We start from the raw sequence: 25,311 nt of genomic DNA on the forward strand, positions 1-25,311 counted from the left end.
CTCTCTCTCTCTCGCTCTCTCCCTCCCTCACTCTTTCTCTCTCTCTCCCTCCCTCCCCCCCTCGATCCCTCGCACCCTTTCTCTGTCTCTGCTGTCTCGGACCCCCCCCCACCCTCTCCCCCTCTCCCCAACGTCACACGAGCGACTTGAGAGAAAGCCGATCCAGCACTCAGGCAAAAGAGGGTGGGGCCTAAAAGTAACAAAACAGCAGATAAGCCTCATTTTAGTCTCCTATCCATGCCAGACTGCATTAGGATATCAATTAAAAGCAAGTCTGTGCTCAATCAGAGCCATTAGTAAGACTAGGAGAATCCTCCAGTGTGTAAAGAGTTCAGGGCCTCACTGCAGCCTCTCCATCACGCTTTATCAAAATGCTTCATAATTGTGCTGTCAGCTCCCATTGGGCCTAATGAAAAATTGATATGTAGAGTGATGTCCCCCTGATGAAACCATTACCCCACTACTCATCAAAAAAAGTCAAGTTAGAAAGCTTTTAGAAAAAAGTTGTCATCTTTTAGCCAAGTTCATTTACGCACACATATATATACACACACACACACACACACACAGGCACATAGAGCCCGGAGGCGTGTTAAGTATTTCTTATATTCCTTATGCAGGAGATTGTTATTGTTAGCAGTACAAGTTTTCAAATCTGAATATGTGAATCGGTAATTAGCTCTGCTACTGGGATTAAGGGTTTTAGTATTCAGTGATATTGGCTCAAGCAGTTGCTCCTCCTGGGTATTGCCTTAATTATACTCCAGAAAAGTATGTTTATTTATGGTCTGCTTTTGAAGCAGACCACATCGAACATCTTAAAGAGCCTTCGGTCCTGTTCACATACGTATGGATAATATTATACGCATAATTTTATATGCACGATATATATATATAATATTTATATTTGTACAAAGATTTGTAAATGTTTAGGACAGCAGGCCAGTGGGTGGCGATAGTATGTTATAATCTGGCACAAGAATAACATTAAATACGGTAAAGAAGGCTTGAAGATGAGGAGGAGCTACTGCTTAAGGTTACGCTTGAATATAGTTTCCTTCGAGAAAAAACTTGTGGATGCAAAAAAAATGTGCAAAATTTTTTTTAGGTGCAAAAAAAATGTCTCTTTGTGTGTATATGATGTCTAAAATGCAGTGGAAAAAAATTCAATTAAAAAAAAACACCTGTATACTTGTGGACGTGACCTCGGTCAGAGGTTCGTGCGATTTAGCTGCCCCCAGAATTAGAAGAACTCACCCTGCATCACTTATGAGCACCATTTTATTTTGAACTTTCCACACACTGATCATTAAAAGCTCTTTCCACTCGCTAAAAATCACCTGTTCAAAACGGTTGACACAGATCAATTTTCCACAAATGGCCTTTTCCTTTTCCCTCAATCATATTTCTTCTTCTCTCCGTCTGCTCTCGCACGCTTCGGATGAGTAGTATCTACTCTCTGAACCAGGTGGAGAGCTTTTTCGAGATTATTCAGAATTGTCTTCATGCCTGACACTTTGAATTCTCACATAAAAAAGCAGGATCGGTTCCACATCATGCATGGAGCTATGAGTAATCACCTTTATAACACTTTATAACCTGTTCCTCAGGGAATATGACAAAAGCATGATCTCCCAAATCTGTGTGTGTGTGTGTGTGTGTTTCTCTCTGATATGTCTTTCTGTCCCTTTACTCTTCAATGATTTGCATGCTTCTCCTGACCGTTTGGAAATGACACTAATGGAAAGTCAGTTAATGCAGCATGGGAAGTGGGAATGGTGGAACGTCTTGCACTAACCCAACACAATTGTTTATGCCTCTTTAACAGTAGCTGACGAGATTAACCTCACACCCCGCCCAAACAGGACAGAAGGTAAGACAACTAATCGTTGACACCCGTCATTCCTGCACTACAGTAGGATCGGCTTGTCTGTCTGTGCTTGGGCATGCTAGTGCTTAGCGGATAAGCTGGGGTCTCGATACTTTTATTTTATTTTTATTTTTTTTATCATTATTTGCTTAAAGTAAATTTTGCCTCGGTTTATGGGGACATGCTGTAGTTTTTTTTTTCAGCGTAGACCAAAGCAATGATATCTCTGATAATGGATTCCTTTCTGAAAGTCTTTGCCAGGTTAATTTTAATTATCATCACTAGCTGCCTTTGTGTTTCTATGTTTCAGGAAGTCACTTGAGGTAATTGGTGTCAAATTATAGATATTTTCCTTTAAATTGGAACGAGTGTTGTGATGTTAAATAGCATTTTTGGCTGCAGTTTAGCGGAAAGCCAAGCCGCACTGCTCGCTCTTTAGAGAGTAAGATAGAAGAAAACATTAATTAGGCTGAGAGGTGTTTCAAATGGAAAGAGGAAGGAGATGGAGAATGAAGGAGGTGTGTGTGTGTGTGTGTGTGTTTATGGAACATGCTAGGTGGCTTTGCTTGGATCCTATTTTGAAAAGAAAGACCCTTAAATTCAGACAAGCCTGTTTGACTGCAATTAATCCATCACTGTCATGTGGCTGAAGTTATGCCCTGTAGTCACAGCACAGGGAAAACACGTGTCCCAGACAGCAGGAGTCCAGGCAAAGCTCTGGGTAGAGATCGGTCATGCGGAAAAATATTCTGTAACAAACATATAGCATTGCCAAGAATGGCAGCCGAGAACCAAACTGACTGGCTCTTGTGTAGGCCATGGTGTTGAAATACACAGTGTTTCCAAATATCCTTTAAATATATCACGTATCTGAACCTGGCTGTCAAACCTGGCACTCGTTCCTTTTGTTGAAATGTCTTGGGCAGCATTAAAAGTCCTTAACGCTCATCAAAAACACAAAGGCTTCTTCCCTAGAGACGGTGCGCGTTGCACCTTTGGCTCCTAGTCGTATAGCAACAGAGCACCTGGAAGTATTCAGACTCCCTCACCATCTCTACAATCCCACACCGGTTTATGTTCGGTTGTAAAATTAACTGGCCCGCAATCACGGAACTAAATAAGCCACCAGAACCCACGCAGCGTTCTAAGCTAATGAACTGTGTGTCCTTGTGGTTTGGGAAGGTAAGTGAATCCACATGGTTCGGTGCAGTTTCAGTACAGATTACAGGTCAGGTTCGGGTTTGTGAGAACAGGACACACAGGGATGCTGTGAGCTTGATATTATTAGCTAAAATTGCCCTGCAACGATTCAGCAGATCCTGCCCTCTCACCGACGGCATTGCCATAATGGTACATGGGAGTGCTGTAAGTGATTGAGCTTGGCCATCGAAGTTAATTAGGACAGGTGTAAAGAAGCAAGGGGAAACGCTGTATTCTGGTGTGCTAATGATTCTGAACAGGCTGGCACAGCAGCTCGGGTGACCCCAGGGCCCCTTCACCCATACTGGAATATGGGAACATGGCTTCTCCCTGGCCAACATGGAGCTATTCTTAGCCTAATCAACCTTTTAAATATAATCTTAGAATCTCAACCAGCTGAATGAATTATATTTAATGGATCCTGTGTCCGTATGTACGTGCACTCCGCGTAAGCGCTACCTATCGCCTTGAGTAACGGCCTTTAGGAGACACGTCAGAGTCATGCTAACGAGGCAGCAGCCACAACCCTTACATTAAACACTGACAGATTATTCATGAAGCTTGTGATACCTGCTTTTAACATTTAATGAGAATCATGCCTCACCAGCGAATCGTCCTGGTCGCATACGCAGACTGACTAATCAAATAGATGTTGGCGTATATCTTATCACTGTGCACTATAGCTTTATTGCAACCTTTATATTGCACTCGTGCTGCTTTGTCTAGGACTTCGAGGCCTCTGATTCCAACCTGAGCAGAGAGAATGAGAAGTAAAGCATGTTTAGTAAAACCTGAGCATTTATTTGTGTTTTGTGTTATTATTTTTCCTTCTGCTCTTCTCCATGAGTGACAGCAAGCTCTGTATTAAATATGTGATAGGAATCAAGAAGTAGTCTTTTGAGAGATGCTTGTCAAAAGCTTGCCTGGCTTCAGATGAAGTGAAATGCCAAAAAAATAAACATAAGGAACAATTACCGGCTTTTCTTTTGTCGACGCTCTTTGCTCCGACATGACACCATGCTTAAGCTCACGATGTGGAATGTCAGGCGGGCTCAGCGGGATGATCGTACCCAGAGTTTGAGCAAAGCAGATGCTGTTCGCGTTTCCTCAAACTGTAGCAGCCGCCGCGGCTTCATTTGCCGTATCCTATTGTGTTTGGCACGCATGCTGCTTCCATGATCTGGAGGAAAAGTCCTACTTGTAAGCATCTAAAGTGCCCATTTATACTGTATTTGGGGAGTTTTGATTAAGTCTGCTTCTCTGCCAGCATGTGGGGCTCAATACTGTTTGGACGCGAGCCGAATTTTCTTGTGCGCTTTTCCATTTTCCTGCAGCTAAAAAAAAAAATGGATGATTCTCTCCAGCTTTTTTTCATTTTGAAAGATCCCCTGGAAAATGGCTGAAGGTCTTTGCTTGTGTAATCGTGTAAATATGATTGATTTTCCTATGAATTGGCTCAGTAATCAATTTTTCTCAATGATACTGGCTGTTTTTTTTTTTCTTTTTTTTTTTAAAGGCCGTGTTTACTCAGCTACTGTACGTGTTGACCACACTGGCTGTTTATTAACCCTTTTAGACATGGTTGTATTTCAAATTTCAGGATTTTATCCCGAAGTTTTAATTTAGATAAAAATGCACTTAAAAGGGGGGGGGCACAGTGGCTTAGTGGTTAGCACGTTCGCCTCACACCTCCAGGGTCGGGGGTTCGATTCCCGCCTCCACCTTGTGTGTGTGGAGTTTGCATGTTCTCCCCGTGCCTCGGGGGTTTCCTGATGGGTTGGCACGCCGTCCAGGGTGTATCCTGCCTTGATGCCCGATGACGCCTGAGATAGGCACAGGCTCCCCGTGACCCGAGGTAGTTCGGATAAGCGGTAGAAGATGAATGAATGAATGAATGCACTTAAAAGGCATTTGAAACAGATTTAGCCAAATCTATTTGAAACCACTTTAAGAGAAGGATGTTTTTGCCAGATATTATGCAATTTGTCTTACATCAGGCAACCACAACTCCTTCTAGTCCTGTCACCTCAGTTCATGAAAGATCCATGATCGTCAAGGCTGTTGTTAAAAGCACCAAAATTAACGCATGCTAAGCAACATGGTCAGATTTTAGTCTAGCTAACTGGACACACATTTGGATACAAGTGTACATAATCAGGACACAATCTCAATCCAAGGTATGTTAAATGTCTAGGAATGAATTGGGACCAGCAGTTCTTCAGGTGCATCATGAGCGAGAATAGTTAGCGTTCATTCCACCCAGCTATTAGTCCACTGATGCAAACAAAATGATGCACCTCTTTGGCTGGTTTGGACAGTGTTGAGTTCAGTGTTGGTGTGCTGGGTAAAGAATCAGTAATCCAGACCCTTTTATATCCGCTTTCTATTTTTATTGGGATAGAAGCTTGAGTTTATCTTCCCAGCACAAACAGCGATGTTTGCTAGGAGCCAGATTGACAGAAGGCAATCCCAGATTCTGCATCTTGCCTGAGGTCATAGGTCGGAATCACACACCCTGAACCATCTTTGTTTGCACCAACTTCATCCAACCGTACGTGAGAAAATTCTGTGGGAGAGCTGTTATTGCTTCTCCAGGAGTAAGAGCTGATCTGGCTCCGGTTTGCTTGGTTAAAGGATCAAGAGCAGATTAGCTGCATATGAAGCTGCTAAAGCTTCCGATAGAATGCTAACAGTAACCGCTCCAACGCAGATTAGACCATTTCCCCAGCATGCTGCTTTCTACCTACGATTCTGCGATTCTACAAGCGCGATGCTGCTGAAGGGGCGTTCGAGCAATCGGAGGAGGTAATAGATTTCAAATTGTTTTCACCGGGTGATTGGGAGTTTATTTTGCTAGGCCAATCTCTGTTTTGCTTCATGTCCTTCAAGCCGGAGATCCGCTGCGAGCTCATCAGCCTCCGAGCATGCTCCATTTAGCCCACCGAAAATGAGCCGAGACCCTCGGCGGAAAAGTAGGCACAGCAGTTTGGGGGGTGAGAATGAAGACCATGTGGTGCAAAGACGGGAGCGAGAGTGAGCGACAGCTATGTTTACACAGAACTTCACCATATGTTTGATGACGCTATGCAAACATAGTTTTTTAGACTGATATCCGGTCGTTTTTGTGAGCCCGGGCTCCTCGTTCTCCGCCTCCCACCAAATAGCCAATAAAACGGCTTTTGATGTAAAATAATGATGGACGTCTATCGGCATGCTAGTTACGGGCTGCTGTTTATAAGACACGTACACACTGTTATAATGAAATACTGAAGTCTCGCTTCAGTAAGCTACTCTAAACAAAAAATAGCAGCCATTGGGGAAAAAAGTCATTCTGGCTGTCTGGTGAGCTGTGTTGGTTTAAACAGAAGAAACGATGGCTAGAGTCAACTCGGTGGGATTTTCTACATCAACAGCTCTACTGTTTGACCTACCATGCTTCATGGGAAGAATGACACTTCTATCAACTCTGTCAACAAACAGAAAGAATAGGCCTGGCTGCGGTCCTTTGAGTAGAAGCCGTCTGTCATCCATGCCATGTATATTTATATATTTATATATCATTTGCATGTTAATTATATTTGTGTGCATAATGAAGATCCATTATGCTGTACATATCAATGAGATGTAGTCAAACGGACCAGTGGCTTTTCCCAATTCCTGCTCCTCCTTGAGCTTTATATACGCTGTTGAGCCTTTTGTCTTTGTGTGTATTTCTTCTACGTTTTGCACATTTGCGTGTGTTTGTGTGAGTTATTGTGTAAGCTCTAAACATTTATCTTATCCCAGGCACACAGGTGGCTCATGGAATGTGTGTTTGGCAACTGCTCCATTTACGCCTTCCTGTACCCACACACACACACACACACACACACACACACACACACACACACACACCAATCAGAGATCCAACCAACCAGGTACTCTTGCTTGCTCATTGTGTCTCCCTGCTCAGGCATCTCAGCAGAGCAGGATTAATGCTCTGACTTTGCTAGAAGTTTCTGGAAGCTGGAGCATTGTGTTTATCGAGGGCTTTTGGTGGTATACAGATCAAGCTGTGTGTTAGTCGTATGAGAAGGTTATTAAGAAGAGATGAGCATAGTGGAATAGAGAGCGAGGCCTCAGTTTGGATTTACCTGAGTTAGATTTTGTCTGTTTAGACTGTCCTTCTATTCTCCCTAGCTTCCAAAACTCCGTATCCGTTTCTCTCGCTTTCCCTCGGCCACCCACCATAGATAATGGGCTTCATGCTTGTGCCATACATCAATGCCTGTAGTCTGTATTTCCTGTATTTCTCCCTCCATTGTCTGCTTTCCTGCAGCTGCTTCTCTCTCCTATATACTTTACAGCCTTATAATATGAGACAGGCATATTTACAAGTTCAGATAAACGGTGCAAAAGAGCTTGAAGAAAAGAGCATGGTGATAAGTGGAATTTCCATATTTTCATTTATCTCCAGTCAGGGGAGTAGTTGCTTTAAAATATGTCTTTTTTTGGTCGCTATTTTTAAAATGGAAAAGCATGTTTATTACTATTTTGGGTTAAACGTCCTCTCTCTTATCCTAAGGTAACTCCACAAGAGATGTAGGACCCAATCTGGGCCTAAAGAAGTCCAGCTCTCTGGAGAGTCTCCAGACAGCCGTGGCAGAGGTGACGCTCAACGGGGACGTCCCTTTCCACAGGCCTCGTCCCAGAATCATACGCGGACGGGGTTGCAACGAGAGCTTCCGTGCAGCTATCGACAAATCCTACGACAAACCTGGTATGAATGTGGCGGGTGATGAAGAGGAGGACGAAGGCATGGAGACGTGTAAGTGTTGAGACAACCGTCTCTCGTTACATTTTTTTACATCGTGGTGTTAGTTTCTTGAATAACAAGTTCTGTCATTTTTGTCAGTATAAAAAATGATCCTATGATATTAGCTTTAATTGAATAGTAATCTAACACTTCGGAAGCGGGACGGAGCTGTAGCCACTATAAGAAATCATTTCAACCGTGTGAGTTATTCCATTTCTATCTAGGTCAGGCTAACCCCTTACAGAGTCCACAGCCAATCAGCATCGGCGTTACTCTCGTATTATTATTCATATCAGCAGGGTCCGGGCGAGCTCCGAAATGTCCCAGCTGTCTTTTTTTCCCTCCACCGGGGACTCCTCATTCTTGTCTTCCTCTTAATGCTTTTAGACTTGAAGCAATTGGGAAACCTTTGTCCTGTTTACCAGCAGAAGCCGTTTGTTCTTCATTTCTCCTTGCAGTCCTTAGTGAATAGAGCAGCGGCCTTTTTTTATATTCCAGTTATTATGGATGCCCTTGCCGAACATTTAATTTTTAAGACGTTGTACTGAAAGTACATTATTCTGTACCGGAAATATGTTTTGAGAAAAACGCCAATGGGTGTTACAGCCTGAAACAGCCATCGGCGACTCTTTACCCTGCTTTACGCTGCGGTCTGTCCGATCCGGTGTTTCATTACTCACAGTCATGTTTTGGCGGCTCGACAGATCTGTCAAACAAGCCAGACCAGGTAATAACAGCACCTTGCCGCAGGAGCCTCCTTGTTTTCTGTTAAAAGCTTCTATCCAAAAGAGTAGAGACATTACTTTAAAAAAAACAACAAAAAAATTATAATAAAAAAGGCAACTCATTTTCCTGAGCTGGTTTGTTCTGCTATGTTGTTTCCGCATGCCACTAAATACTGTCTTATCTTTCCCTGAGAGAAATGAGGGGCAAGAGATTCTGCCACAAAGGTATATTGCATTTCTCCCTTCCTGATATTCAAATAAGTCAAATGCGTTTTTCAATTTAGATAAAAGCAGCCTGCCGGTGTCTGTCCCCGAGGTTAATAGTCAGAGTTGACTGATAAGGGCAGGCATTCTTTCTTCACGCTGACTTTTATTTACATAAAATCCCACGTCATCTGGGGAAAAAATGTGTCAGCAGCAGATATCCTGCCAAGAAGAAGAGAAGATTTGAGCTGGGGATTTGCTCTGTTCTGCACTTCTGAAATAGCAAACTTCAGCGTTACTTCATTTCAAGCAGAATGACAGTTTCATGAATCCATCTGTGAGTTGCGAGGGAAGAAATGAATACCTAGCAGGATCAAAGTGAGGAGGCTAATGATGGGGCGTCAAAACATTTATTTCTCTCTTGTACAGCAGAAAAGTTTTAATTACTCAAACTTGGGCCTTTTTGGGGTTTTTTTAAGCAGCAGCCAGATGACAAGCTCAGAATGGCTGCTTTAACTTGCTGCGATGGCTGTTTTGATAGAAACACTATTGATCTGTTGAAGCTGCTTTGAGTTCAGTGTTGCGTCTTTTTGTTAGGCTAATGAGCAGTTTTTGGTAAATGAAGGGTCCAATTTATACCTCTCATCAATTTCTCTCTTTTTTTTCTTCCCCCCTTCTTCTCTGTTCCTTTCTGTTTTGGTTCTGTCTTCGTCAAGACCAGATTGAGTTTTTGTGGGTGTGTGATAATGACGGACTGAGTGCTTGCCTACACACACGCACACACAAACACACACACACACTCACACTCATCTGGCCCCCCCAGGAGGCCTGAGCGATTACCATCTCCTGTGTGTTATCTGAGACGGCATCATTAGGAGCTGCAGAAATTAGCACGCTCCTCTAATCTCACAGCCCAGGTTTTAATTGCCAGATGCAGCTCATCCGTGTAGCTACACCGCCTTTGCACTTAGTGGCACAATAAGCTTACACACACAAAGGAAATGAAAGAAATGAGTGGTAAAAGCAATATCAACCCAAACATAGCCAGTGTTATCTTCAGAACAGTTAAAGGGATTTAGGGGGGAAAAAAATCTAGCGCTTAACTAAAAAGATTTCCGACTGCTCTTCATGTCACATGGCATTTCACGGCCGCTTTTCACCTTCCTCTGGAACGGGCGTAGAAAACACTGCAAACTTCAAAGAAAGGAAGCAGGAAACGTCATCGAACTTAGCGGCCTTGTCCCTGTTACGGTCTCATCAAGCTAGAAAAAGAAATAAAATCATGGCTGCCTCAGTTTACCTCAGTTCTTCATCCCCTTAAGTTCAGTTTTTAAATATCAATAAAGTGTAATCACACATGTCTAACATCAGGTGCATTGTGATTATTCTAATGTCTCTAGCAATGCTAAGCATTATGCTAAAGCACTTAGCATAATTAACAGCTGCATTTTTTTCCCCCCTTCTCCTTTTCTCATTCAGAGTTGATTTAAACTTACAATTACTGACAGATTAATTACATTAGATGCAGCAGGGCATCCAGCGTAGAAATTGCAGCTATAATCAGTCTGATGGTAAAATGAAAATTAGCTCATTTACTTTAATCCGTTTGTGATTAAAATGGTATTTCATATACCGATACCAGTATAAAGAATTAAAAGCAAAAGAATAAAAATCAGAGCTAACGTATAAACATGTGTAGAATAAGCAGAGATTTAACATATATACAGAACACGTCGCCGTCATCTTTTCAATCGCTTTCACTCCTGACGCCGGATATACGTTTGGATACGTGCGCTAAAGCGTTCACGTATTAACGAATTGTGAGAATTGTATTTAAATAAAAAATAAAGGATATTAATAAAGCAGTTCTACCAAAGATATGATGCCTTTAAAGATGATGTCTTTGGGGACTGCGCTATACTGTATTATCACCTCGTAATTGTGTTCAGAGAGCTGAAAGTCAGTCAGATGAGTTACTGCTGGAGTAGAAGTTCTCTCTAAAGAAACTCAAGGTCCTACTTCAGCTATATAGTGCATATACATAGACACACAGACTTTACAAGAATAAGCAGTGGCGTTGTTGTGCTATATAATATAAAGTATTTTGCTGGCATCTACTGTAGGTATTTAGCTCCCAAGAAACATCACTTCACTTTGATCGGTGAATAATGCGAGCTTAATATAGAGCTAAAATGAAAGCTGATTTCATTTTCTTAATGAGCATGAAACAAGTGCAGCTCTGCCTCCAGAGAACCAGTCACCTTCTTCCCCTCTGACGTTGGAGACATACACGTTGCTCGTGTAAAGGCTCGGTAATACTTACTTGTAAACTGTACAGACGGATTCATCCTGCAGTCGTTTGGAGGACATCACCTGTGCACTTCCCAATGAACCAGCGCTAACATGTTTGTGTGGTCCAATAACATTGTAAATATAACCGGGGTAGTATGGTAACATGTGACACTGGATCTCCAACTAGATAAACAAATTAGTGCTGCGTACCAAATCATATATATATATATATCTGTATCGTTCTATGCTGACATTAAGCACTAACATTATTATGAATAGCGTTTTCATTATAAAACACTGTAGTGTTGTATTCAGACCTGCTGAAAGCTTTGTTTTGTTATATGCGATGTACTCTGAATATGGACGTTTATTTATTTATTTATTTTTTACCGTCTGTGTGAGTGTAACCAATCGGAAACAAACTGTACTGGTAGTCCCACCCTGACGTCACAGTTTTTGATTGTAAATGTCGGGGACATTCAGTATTGGACTAGAAATAGAATATTCTAATAGATTTCCTCCAAATAACTTCAGATTTAAACCGAAACGCAGCTGTGATTGAATCAGTGCCAGCAGGCCTGGAATTCCTCAGTGTTTGTGGAAAAAGCAGCCAACAGCATAGCCTTGAGTGGCATCCTGATTTTTTATTTTTTTTTTAATCCTCTTACCATCTTCCAATTTCTGTCTTTGTTTCTCTGCCTCAGTGGAGGAGGACACAGAAGAAAGCTCACGGTCCGGGCGTGACTCCGTCTCCACGGCCAATGACGTGCCCTTACCTGCTGGAGCGGCTTACCAGGACGGTCAGATGAACGGCGGACGGCCCAAAGATGAGCGGAAGAAGGAGAAAGGAGGGAAGGAAAAGAAGGAAAAGAACAAAGCCAAGAAAGGCGTGCTGAAGGGCTTAGGTGACATGTTCAGGTACGTATAACCCAGATGGGTAGATCTCATCCCTCTCCTGCTCCTTTGCAGGGCTGAATCTGTTTCTGTGGTGTTTCTGCTGGAAACACTAAGACATGTCTGCTCTGTGCTGCTAAATAGGGCTCACTTACCTCTAGCCAAAACAGCCAGGTAGACCGGAGCGGTTTATACGCACTCGTTATAACAAGCAAGTATGTTTTATTTATTGTGTAGCACAGCCTGGGCCGAGACAGAAAACGCACTGCTGAACACACTATTTGTCTTGTATAAGTACATATAAATTTGCTGCCATAAAAATGTACACTGTGTTCCTCATAAACATAATGTATACTCAGATGCACGCACAGCTAGTTTGAAGTTGAGGGCCTCTGTAATGCAGCGTGGGTTACTGTGAGAGAAGGTGATGCAAGGCCAAGCAATGACTTGTGTGATGTCTGCAACTCTGTTAACTTCAGGTGGTGAGAAAGCCAGAAAGATTTTATATCCCTTATCCCGACATCAGCGCCAGCAGTGCAAAAACCCATCAGAGACGCTCACAGAGACATGGTTGTTTTTCCACCTTTTTTTATTCTCGTGCTCTCTTTTTTTTTTTTTTTTTAAACTTACATAACTTTACATAACTGGTGAAGATTTATTGAGTAAAATTCTGCAACGCTGTGAAGTGGCTATATTGGAAAAACTGCTGAAAACAAACAGGATTTTTAGTTCTGTATTTTGGGAAAGCGTGAAATACGCATGTAGTAAATACAGTTTACCAGCACAGTTTTTTTTTTTTTTTTTTACCAGCTGTTCAAAGTTTCACATTTATTTTACATCAGTGATCTATTTAGACACTCGCTGACTGTGGTTCATGGTTTCAATTAATACACACTGCAGGTGAGTTCAGGGTGAATGGTGTTGTGTTCCCACTATGTACAGCTTGAATATGAAGTGAAATTATGGTAACTTTTGTTATTCAGGTCTTCCCAGAATATTCTAACAGCACTAAACCGATTGTGCTGCATAATTATTATGGTGAATTGTTTGGTTAGCAGGCATTGCTTTACGAAAATGTTAGTAATATTCCTGATAGTTTTGTCACATCCACTGAGATTACACCGAATGTATTAATGATTTTACAGCTAATGTGTTTATTATCTTGATAAGTCATTGTCCTGGATATTTAGCTAGCTTGTTTCTAGCTTTGTAGAAGGCACAAAAAGAGTCTCGGGAAACGTTTTTGTGATCCTTGCTCTCAGTTTTAGGCTATACAGCAAGTCAGCTTGAACTGACGTGTCAAACACTTCTTCTTCTTCTTGTGCTAATTAGCTAATTTACCACAATCAGCGAATTAGATGCTGTTACCGATAACCTATGGGACTGCTTTTACATGTGAATATTTGGCTTTTCTTTATCCTTAAATTCTGTACCAGTGAAACTCAATACTCCATAAGACTCCATGCATGTTAATGAGCAGTGGGTGTCAGTTAAAGTACTGCACTGTATTTATTTATATACACCAGACTCGGTCACCATGGTATGGTTTTGTTTACATCACACTCAAACACCTGAGAAAAAAGCAAAAATAAAGTTTTAGTGACCTTAAACAGAGCAGAAGGACAGATGCAAGGGCAGGTAGGCAGGACTTGCTCCAGAGCCTAAATCTGCGTCCTCAGCTTTAGACCTGATGGTTTAAGGCTGTTTTCAACACCGCCTCTGCCAAGCTAATTAAACAGAGGCCGCTGTTAATTATTTTGATTTGGTGCTCATTTGAATACGGGATAAATTAGCTGTGCTCTTATCAGTGCAGTAAGTTGTTTCATGGCGGATTAGAGTAATGGGATTAGTTAGCGGAGCAGCGCACCGTGCATAGCGCTGTAACGAACAATAAAGATGACAAGTGTTTCCAGGTCATGTTTCAGGAACTCGGAGAGGTCGCTTATCAAGGCCACTAATTTGCGCTTTGCTTCTCGTTTGTATCCTGTGGAGCAAAGGAAGTCGGTAATTATAAAGCACAATCACACGCGTTCACACACACACACACACACACCCCATTTCAACACAAACTGCATACACTTTGTGTGTGTCTGTCCTTTGAAGAGAGTTTGATTACCAAATGAAAATTAATGTTCTAGTCTGTGTTAGGGGTGTGTGTGTGTGTGTGTGTGTGTGTGTGGTGCTGCTCCTGGCTGAAAGGTTGTGAGAGTCTCCCCCCTGGGCGGTGGGTGGTTTGGCCCCTCTCCCTCTGCATCATCTCTCTTCATTAGAGTCGAGTGGCAGTACCACTTATGAAAGCAAGGCGGGGAGAAACACACACACACACACACACACACACACACACACACACACACACACACACACACACACACACACACACACACCACCACAATGGGCACTTTCTTTTTCTTTCTTGTACTTTCCACCTTCTTTGTTTTTGCTTTGATTTTCATCCCTATCCCTATTTCCTGTTTATTCTTTCTTTCCTTATATTTAACCCCTACTTTCTATTTACTTTTTTTTTATTGCTTTCAAAATGTTCTTTCTTTCTTTCTTTCTTTCTTTCTTTCTTTCTTTCTCACACACCACATCATGCTTATTAGATCTACCACTCCTCTTAGTCATGTCTGTTATTTTCATGGCGAGTATATACACACACACACACACACACGCACACACACACACACACACACACCTGATAGGATAAATATTCTGATTGTTGTTCTTTCTGTCTCTTTGCTTGCTTTTATTCACTCATGTATGTCATTAATGATTGTAGCACACGCCAAACATAGACTCTCTGAAGCATACACAAGTAAACACACACTATGGATGTTTATGAAACACACACAGTCTTTCCCTGCAAGCCGAGCTTTGTAGCGTTGGCAACACACTGCAATTTGAGCTCATCTGAACGCCTGGCTAAACATGCTCTGATGAGCTCTCACCACGGAGCTTAGTGCGAACACTGATTGGACAGCAGAGAGCGAGCTTAATGGCTACAGCAAGGAGGAGAGAGGGATGAAAGGGTGGAACAAGAATGAGAGGTGGACAAAGAAATTGAGTGCATAGCTCCACGGGCACAGAGATTTAGAAAGATGAAGAGGAAATGGCCGAGATGAATAGAAGCTCAGAAAAAAGCGATAGAAATTGAGAGTGCTGCGAGGAGAAACACGCAAGTGTTTATAGGGAGATCAATAGAGCTGATGAAATATGGAGCAGAAGATCTTAACTAATGTAATATACAAGTGTGATGGAGTAACATCACTACACAATCCAGTTAGCTTCACACATCCTTAAACAGAACAGTAGTCAATATACTGTAGGTTTAATTCTTACTCTATATTTATGTTGGCTTTGTAGAAGCCAACATTCTGTTGTCCTATTTAAGCTTAGACAAAAAATGATCAAGAGTAACTCCTCCTAGGGCTTTCGAGCCACATGAACCAAATTCGGATATGTTATAGACCCCGGTCTGAAGTTGCTGGTTCGGAGCCAGAGCCTAATTTAGAACCAGTTCTTTCTGTTTCGACAGCCAAAGCACCGGCTCTGAACCAGGAAAAGTGGTTCTTAAGTAGCACCAAAACGTTGCTGGTCTAGACTTAAGAACCGCTTGGGTCAGGGGCTGTGGGCGGGGCTACTGTTAGCGCCTGTGGGCGGGGCTACTGTTAGCGCATTTGATAATGTACCTTAAGTATACTAATGTTTAATACACTTTTACTTTACCGCAGTAGGATACATTATCAGCACACATGATAGTAAGTAGCTACATGCTAATGCTAACTTTTTTCTGTGTTAATGATAAAATAACGTTATGTACTTTCTCAATTACAACCTCCGTTTATACAGATTACATGGAGCTGCACGTACACGTCGGATTCGCCGCGTTTGGATGTTAATGTAGGTTCACAAAGCCGTGAGAATTAACAGTAAAGCAACATCCGCCATTGTTGATGTGTTTGTGTTTGCCGCTGCTGCGCTAATGTTGGTGGGACACGTGACACGTATACAGTGACGTCAGACTCGGCTCTGTGACGGCTCTCTAGCCGGTGGAAAGGCAAACCGGTTCTTAGAAGGTTCACCAGTGGAACCAACTTTGAACCAGCACCTGGTTCTTTTTGGTGGAAAAGGGGCTTGAGTGATCCGAGTACCGGTACTTCCTTTACCGGGTCTCAAAGTGGCCTTTTTCCTCATAGACTCCCATTATGAACTTTGGAGGTTTATAACTCGGCAAGCTTTCGAACTATCTACACCAAACTCGACCAGCTCCTTTAGGGTGATACTCTGAACAAACTTTTAAATTGGTGTACCGACTGGCCTTTCGGTTGTGCCGCAGCCCCGCCCCCAATATATGTATAATCAAAAAACTTTTTACAACATGGACATGTGACATATCAAAACACTCAGAACAATGAGGGGAACTTCCTCACGTGTATCCTGATCATGTGATGTCACGTGAAAATCAATAATTAGCACAACATGGACATGTGACATCAAAACACTTCCTCAAGAGTATTCAGATGACGTCACATGCTCGTCTCCACTTGCCTCCAAATGTTTTAGCACCCTAGCTTTCTGTCCACTTGCCTCCAAAAGTAACACTAAGCCTTATGTCCACTCGCCTCCAAAAAGCACCGGCCTTTGCAAATACTTGCATCGTCAAAGCCAACATCAAAGTTTGTCACGACAAACTTTACAAACCTAGTTATTTGTTGTAATCAGTCATGTATGTAATCTGCATACAGTCTATCAGCAATCTAAAATCTTTTTTTAAATTTAAGCACATTTTATTTCCATTTCCTGACTGCAGGAAAACAAAACTGTGTTCGCTGTGCTCTCGAATGTGATTGTTTTTGACATTCACACAGCATTGCTCTGACTTATGATTCACCTGATTGTGTTTACGTATATCTTTTAGGCTGATAGTCCTATACCCTGTGACCTAGTGAACCAGTGTTAATGGATTCACTGATAGAGACTTTGAAGCACTTTTGTACATTTCCCTGGATAAAGAAGTATACCAAATGTTGTAAATGTAAATCTTACAAGCATGCATGAAGCACACAACTCCTCTCAGCTTATATATACAGTTACAGTACAGTAAGGTGTCTCATCTCTTCTGTACCCCACAACGTTTCCCTGTCTCTCATGATACACGCGTTGTTGAAACTAATGATCTCATCTTCAGCTCAAACTCACTCTCCGGTTACTTTACTTCCTGAACGAGTGCAGACCCGGTTAGGAGTTCACGGGAATCATGGCACAGTTCTGGTACAGCGGAACTGGTATAGCGGGTCTCTGGTACCTCAGTGTTCTTCCTGGTCCACATGACAGCTTTCAGATTCCCACTTTTCTGTCTTGAGAACAGTAATGCGTTTAAGACGCTACATGATCAGTCATTTCTGATCATATCAGGCTTGCATAGTCGTCCACGCTCCACCTCAGGCCTTGTCAGCATCTTAGCATGCTCGCTGGAGCCAAATAAAGCCATTGATCCCCAGACAGTGACTCAAAAGCCTCCATTTCCAGAGGTAATTAGGTGCGTTTTATCTTCTGTATGACTGACTCTCTATTCTGCTACCTATCCAATTTTCACTTTGCTTGTGTGTGCGTGTGTGTGTGTGTCATTCTTTGCAAATCTCCTGGAGCAGTGCATGATGGGTCGAGTTTGATGAGTGAAGGGGTCGCCTGAAGAGAGATACAGAGAATAAGGGAGCAGGGGACGTAAACGAGTGCAGTGAAGTGAACTAGGACACAGGGAGGAGGGCACAGAGAAGAAGGGATTCGTTGGCATCACACTTGCGGTCACGGCAGCGTTGCCTTGCGGCGAAGACGTCCCTCTATGTTTAGCATTTGTGTTCACTGTTAATAGGGTGTAATTAGTAGTGCTGGAACAACAAGCCTCCCTACTATCACCACTTTTATATGACCTCTAAATAAGCTACCAGTCTGATAGCCTTCACGTCTCACCTCGACTAAGAGAGACAACAAGACCAGTCGCCTGAGGAGAGGCAGACAATAGCAGGGTGAGCGAGAAAGTGTACAAGAGCATCTTTGTTATTTTCAGAACAGCAGCTAATAGCCCCTTCAGCCTTTTACAGATTTAACCTAAATATATCCAGAAACATTGTCTGCTCTGAGAACTTCTTCATGTACGTTCGAGTGGAAAGCTACCATACAAAGCTAACACGCTGTGCTCATGCCGCGCTCGTCATTATTACACACGTCCGCTTGAATTAGCCAAGCTTTGCGCACATGAGCACGGTTTAATCAGGAAAAAACTATCATCAGAGCCCATACTGTATTAGCATTCTACCTTCATTTACCGGATGGATGTGATGTGTAGAATCGTAGGACCGTTCTCTTTCACTGCAGATCCGTATGCTGTTCTTTTTGTCTCACGCTCAATGACCAGGACTGGCAACTATATAAAAAGAGCAGTAGGGGAATATTGCCTTGTCTTTTATGTGGTGTGACGGTCTGAACGGACTTGATATTGGAAATTGATCTGCTTTTGAAAAGTCTGCTTCCGCGTACGTACATATTACATACGACTCCTCATTACAAACAACGTGTAAGATAATTGACTGAGAGAAATGAGGGAGAATTCCAATCAATAGGAGAGAAAATGCTTAAGACTGAGCTATGTAAATATTTGATCTGTTTTTCTGGTAGTCTTATCCCTGGGGCTCAGTGCTGAGAGGTTTAAGGGCTTTTCTCAGAGGTGTTACAGAGAACCGTAGTCCAATATCTCCAGCTTCATCCATCTTTACCAGATGTGTTCCACCAGACACAACAGGGACCTCGACAGCGAAACACTCGGCCTGTTACGGAAGATCGCATGCAAATGTAGGACACAAACACAAAGCAGTGAGTAGAAGTGTGACCAATTTCTGACACACTTTTTCCGCTCACCCTCCGGATCGGCCTGATTCATCCCGACGCTCTCCTTTCGCTTAGAGATACTTCACTCTCCTTCCTACCGCTCATGTGGATGGTTCTTTATGGATATCTCAAAGAGTTGCACTATAAAAAGAATAAAAACGGTTCACGTCCAAGTCTGACCCTTGCTTCAGTGGATCATTTGACCTGGATGGGGCTTTTCACACCTGGTCACTTCATGCGTTTTCTGTGATCAGATAGCTATCCGATGGTAAAAAGACCAGGTCTAAATGCCCTCTGAAACGTTTTCGAGACGGATATAAATCCGATCGCTCAAACCACTTCAGGAGGTGGTCTGGGACGCATTTCAGATGAAACTGGACAGGTGTAAACGAATGTGTTTTTGTTCAAGCCACATACGTCAGCGCTACACTCCTCCCAAACGGAAGTACGTCACTCGCAAGTGATTCACGAGTCGTGCATCGCGCCAGAAACAAATAACATGGACGACACGCAGGCACCTATTGCTCTTTAGAGCGATGAAAGCGTCCAACAAAAGCTTTGTAAAACATATAGAAACAAAAGTATATTTAAGTATATACACCAAAGCGTGTTCCATTTCAATTACCCCGGAAATGAGGTAAAATATATTTACATTTTGGGCGGCAGTAGAAAGATCGGATCGATATCCGATTCGCCGAGACGCATTTATGTGGCCTAATGTAAATGGAACAGTTTTAACAAATCAGATAACTATCGGATCAGAGAAAACACATGAAGTGACCAGGTGTAAAAAGGCCCTGAGAACTGCTGCTGTAATCGTACACACTGTCCTGTTTTTATTCCTACTTAAAACTGTTAGCTTTTACTCTTTAACCTTTGTATACTGCAGTAAATAATGATCTCACTACACACATCATCACCAAGAAAATGCTGGGTGCCTTTTAAGTCTTCTTTCCTTCATGTTTTCACAGCGGGTTTTCCTCGGTTATTACAGTAGGGATCTTACTCTTACATATAGAAGCGTCTGATTAGAGTGGCTTGACAACGTGTGTTACGGTGGCTCGATACAATCAGGAATAAGCATGGAGCTTTTATTTTAAGTGACTCAGAGCATGGACAGAGACGTGTTTTTGCCCTGTTGTCTCTCCAGATCGTTTTCGTTAACTCGCTCAGTGTGAGTGCGCTTGGGGACGGCTGGTTGTCCATCACTTTTCCTGGGATTACTGCTATTGGAATGAGTCTCCCCCCATGCACAGCTGTAGCCCCTCAGGGCAGGCCAGAGGTTGTAGGAGTGTACTGGACTAATTGAATCTGAAACCTTGTAAATGAAACAGGATCCAGCAGCATCTTTCACTGAGCAAGCACACTAAAATGACCAAATCCTGCAGGGATCTTGTTAAAGAGAATGATTTAATGTTGCGGTGTTTTCCATGAATCTCAGGTCTCACTAGGAAGCATGCATTGTTGTTTTGTTGTAAGGAATGCGATTTTAGAAGATACACACACACACACACACACACAAAATCCATGTTTCAGGTTTGTGAAAGAATCCAAAACACCAATTATTCCTCTGATCAGCAAACCACCCTGCCTTTCTCATTTTTTCCCCCCTCCCTATAACTCTATCACAAAGCGACACAGTTTTGAGGAGCAGAAAAGGCCCAAAGCCATTCCGTTATCTCCCAGGGGAAGAGCCGAGCGTTAACGAGACAACACAAAGGGCCGTGAAAACAGCATGGCCCCGTCTGCTCAGACAAATAGCGTTTCAGGTGCTGAGACAGGGAAAATAAAAATGGTGAAGTGGGTGTGTTTGGTAATGTTTAACCTTTGTGAGTATAAAACATGCCAGCTGAATTCCTGGCAGTTGGATGTGCCTGAGTGAAATGATACAAGATGGAGCAAGAACACGGCTTGTGAACGGGTGAAAATGTTGTCGATGCTGTGTAGAAATAGCCAATCGAGTGAAAGTCATTACACACTTCACCAGGAATGCATAGGGACCTGGAATTTAATACATAAGGGGCTGTGCATGAGGGAAATCTTACACAAACACACACTCACACACATTGTGGTTCTACATCTCAGTTCTGCAAATGAACATCTATAAGGACAATTGTCACTGAATTGCTTTTGCATTGCGAGAAAAATAAATGAAATACATTACTGTAGGTTTACACACATATATATATATATATATATATATATATATATATATATACACACACACACACACACACACACAGGGGCCTGCATGAATGTGTTTTGTTCGTGCGATGAACATAACACTAGACTTTCCTAGTTTTTCCTCTCCTCCGCTCAGAATTTTAGGAGTGAGAGTTTTTCCACCGATTATCCCTCAGACAAATATAATTGGCTGTATTTTTTGGCATTCTCTGTACTGTCAGAGAGAACGAAGAAGGATGAGATGTGTCAATAGGTCACGTCTCAACACCGTCCTGGTCTAGGACATACTGACTAGATGACTCACTGCTTTTGTTTGAATAAATTGTTATAATGAAGAGAAAAAAAAATCTAAACTTGGGAGATTGTGGTCTTAAGGGTCTGTGGCTTCCGTGACTGTGCCTGCCCTGGTGTTGAGGCTTGGAGCGTTTATTGGCGCACTCATTAATCATGAGCAGACCAGCTTCGTGAAGGGCAGATTTGCCTCAGACGCCGTGTTCTCGGCAAGATATGCTTCACAGGCTATGTATTTTTTTTGTATTTTTTTTTTTTTTTGCCCATCATTGAACGGTGTTTTGAATGGCTCTGGTTCTCCAGTCTCTATAAGTCTCATCACTGCCACTTTGGCATGACTGCAATCTCGTTCTAATTAATAACCCTGAAGAGTTCTTCTTAAAGAAGTATTTCTCTCTCAGCCCTGCTTAAAATAAATCGATAAATTATCGCTGTAGATTTTCTAGCTGCCTACCTGCTGAGTTACTTTCTTATGTTAGTGATGTAGCATTAGCACTGATTGTGGGAGGGCACGGTGGCTTAGTGGTTAGCACGTTCGCCTCACACCTCCAGGGTTGGGGGTTCGATTCCCGCCTCCACCTTGTGTGTGTGGAGTTTTCATGTTCTCCCCGTGCCTTGGGGGTTTCCTCCGGGTACTCCGGTTTCCTCCCCCGGTCCAAAGACATGCATGGTAGGTTGATTGGCATCTCTGGAAAATTGTCCGTAGTGTGTGATTGCGTGAGTGAATGAGTGTGTGTGTGCCCTGCGATGGGTTGGCACTCCGTCCAGGGTGTATCCTGCCTTGATGCCCGATGACGCATGAGATAGGCACAGGCTCCCCGTGACCCGAGGTAGTTTGGATAAGCGGTAGAAAATGAGTGAGAGTGAGAGAGAAATTAGGCCTCCCACGGTATCATTTTAAGTTCATTTTTGAAGTGGATCTTTTTCAAAAAAACAATAAAACAACCAAAAATAATAATTTCATTCAATGTAAATCCAACCTTTTGACTAGTGACTTCTTATGTAATATTCTTTCGTTACAGACACGTTAGCTCCGTTAGCACACAAGACAAACAGGTCTGTCCTTTATATTCGTGAACAGATAATCTGCCTCCCACCTGTCTTGAAAGCTCCTATTGTCCATCTTTCATTTGGCCATTTTTGTGGAGGGTGGAGTTAACCTGCCCGACGTGACTGTAGCACGGTTGTTAACGACCGTCAACAGAGAATGAGTGGCGCTTGCTGTTCGTGACTACGCGTCAATACAGTGGCAAGGCATTCTGGGATTTGTAGTATTAGCGGAGCATGCGGCTAGCCAGGTGTAATGCACATTTGATATGATCTCGCGAGCCAAATATAATTACACCCTGTGGGCCTGAGTTTGACATATGTGCTCTAAGTATTCAGTGAATCCTTAAAATCTTAAAGCCATGACAGGATCTAGGTATTCAGACAAAAAACTATTACCACTGGTAAATGTTTATCGCACATACACCTGGCTAATGTCTGCTCTCTTACTGTAAAGTGTTCATGGTTGTTTAAGGGTTTGCTGGATAATTAAGGAAGCATGTTGAACATCTTCAGACCGTTTTTCTGATAAAGAAACACTGTTTTACAGTTCTGCGAAGTAAGTTTAAGCAATTCCTACCAAACAATGAAGGTAGGTTATAGCTTTTATTTCTGTAATTGGAAAATAAAGCCCATTTGATCACTTGTTCGTCCTGCCATAAAACGCTGTAGAACAGTTGGCACAGGCTCTCTGACTTTCATTAGACTGAGATCTTTCATTGACCATGATTTATTATCTAGCTATAAGGTTAGCTTAATTAATTAGCCGTAGCCTTAAATGATGGAATCACTAATTTTATCCTCTTCCACCGAAAGCATACAAATCACTGCTTTCTGAAATAAGGAAGAGCTATTTTTGTTCTGTTTGCCCCTATGACGCAGTGGTGAAACTCAGGGTGTGATATTTTGAGCTTGGGCTAGAATAAGCATCAATATCTTTCACCTTCTCAAACACTGCTATGTTATTTAATCCAGAATACACCTGGACTCGGTTTTACCTTTTTTAAACACATTTTTACAGTAATACAAAGAGCCCTGGAAGTTTCTGTGACTGTATTCACAGTATTCGAGCTCAGAGAATAGCCTTTTATGAGGAGCTCATTTGCATTAACATTTGCATGCATTTTTTTTCTTCGGTCTTTTATCTGTTACAATTTTACAACTAAGGCTGTTAAAATTTCAGACAGGAATACAAATGACTCAACACTGATTCACTGCTTGAACCCATGCATCTGCTTAAACGTTCATTTATTATATAGACTGTTTTGTATAGCGCGTTGCACAGAACAGCAACGAGGGACAGATTGGACTGGATTTGTGTTTTTACTTCAGTCGGATTGTTAAAAATATTAAATAGGATCGTGCGACTGTATTATCGCAATACGTATTAAAGTACGAGCGTAAAACGATTGTTTCAAACTATGGAAATACTCCAACTAGCATTTAAACACAAGGACTACAGTATATTAGCCTCTGAGAAAATAAAGCCTGTGTATTGTGAAGCTTATATGAAAAAGCAGGTCTGTTAGATAAAATAGAATTAATTCTGCTCCAAATCTGAGTGAGATGCAATTTAATGGCTGACACACAAAAAACTACACTACGTGGAAGTAGGGTACAAAAATTCAGACATTGCTATGGTGTCCTCTAACTGATCAGAGGCTTAACAGGAGATTCCATGGTCTAAGCATTTGCCTTCTTGTCTGGAATTTTTCAACCTCATTTACGTTTACGGCATTTGGGAGACGCCCTTATCCAGAGCGACGTACAAAAGTGCTTTAAAGTCTCTATCAATGAGTACCTTAATACTGGTTCACTAGGTTCAGTGTTGTATAAAGTACTAGAAAGCAATACTTGAGTAAAAGTACAAGTATCGTACTAGAAAAAGACTTTGGTAGAAGTGAAAGTTACCTTTTAGAATATTACTCAAGTAAAAGTCTTAAAGTATCTGATATTTACTGTACTTAAGTATCAAAAGTCATTTTCTGATATTTAATGTACTTAAGTATTTGAAGTAAAAGTAAAAAGTAAAATTTCAGTGATTTTCGGTAGGCATAAGAGGCACTTCATCCGGTAGGAAGAATCTTTCATTCCAATGTACAGTAACATTTCTTGCAAATACGGCCACGGGTGTATAACGTTATCTTCTTCACCCTGTTCACCGAGTTCACCGCTATCGTCAGGGTGGTCGTCTACGATAACGGGAGGTCCTCCAGTAGGTGCTTCCATGGCAGTTTCAGTTGTGCTTCCTCCTCCTTTGGCAACATTACACTGAAATAGAGAGTGCGGAGCTGCGTAATGCAATCTAGGAGCAGTGATTCGCCAAACCTCCCTTATTGCAGTCGCACACATTTCTTCTGATTTTATTTTGTAGTAACGAGTAACGAAGATTCTTAGTGGAAATTCAGTATAGTGGAGTAAAAATATACATTTTATCTAGGAAATGTAGTGGAGTAAAAGTGAAAGTTGACAGAAATTTAAATAGCGAAGTAAAGTACAGATACGTGAAATTTCTACTTAAGTACGGTAACGAAGTATTTGTACTCCGTTACATTACAACACTGACTAGGTCACAGACTTAGGATACCATCAACCTAAAGCTGTTCAGTTTTTTTTTTTTTGTTAAACATACAGTACACATAACAAACAAGGGAAAAAGTGCTAGTTCAAGTGTTTCAGAAAAAGGGAGGTCTTCACCCGTCGTTTGAAGATAGCCAGTGACTCAGCTGTTTGGACATCTAGGGGAAGAAGTTCGTTCCACTACCTCGGAGCCAGAACAGAAGAGGGTCTTGATGTATACCTACCTCTTTTATTAAAGGGGTGGTAAAACACGATTTCACTTTTTTAACGTTCAAAGTTTTAAGCAAAGGGAGATATTTGCTTTTAAAGAAATCCATTTCTAAGGACTACAGCAAACGGCCGGT

The 25,311-nt window shown here is 42.0% G+C and overlaps 1 protein-coding gene across 3 annotated transcripts in view; it reads left to right on the forward strand.

The window, feature by feature from the left end:
• Positions 1 to 25,311, forward strand: part of pard3aa (par-3 family cell polarity regulator alpha, a) — a 403,329-nt gene that overhangs the window by 267,881 nt on the left and 110,137 nt on the right. For 2 of the 3 annotated variants that reach the window (XM_060869627.1, XM_060869625.1), the window contains exons 17-19: positions 1,829 to 1,873; positions 7,635 to 7,877; positions 11,791 to 12,004. In XM_060869627.1, the coding sequence (XP_060725610.1) occupies positions 1,829 to 1,873; positions 7,635 to 7,877; positions 11,791 to 12,004 (502 nt within the window). The remainder of the gene's footprint in view (positions 1 to 1,828; positions 1,874 to 7,634; positions 7,878 to 11,790; positions 12,005 to 25,311) is intronic. The other variant, XM_060869626.1, reaches the window with a different exon arrangement.

The sequence above is a fragment of the Tachysurus vachellii genome, chromosome 5, assembly GCF_030014155.1.
Source record: "Tachysurus vachellii isolate PV-2020 chromosome 5, HZAU_Pvac_v1, whole genome shotgun sequence".
In the NCBI taxonomy this organism is placed as follows: domain Eukaryota; kingdom Metazoa; phylum Chordata; class Actinopteri; order Siluriformes; family Bagridae; genus Tachysurus; species Tachysurus vachellii.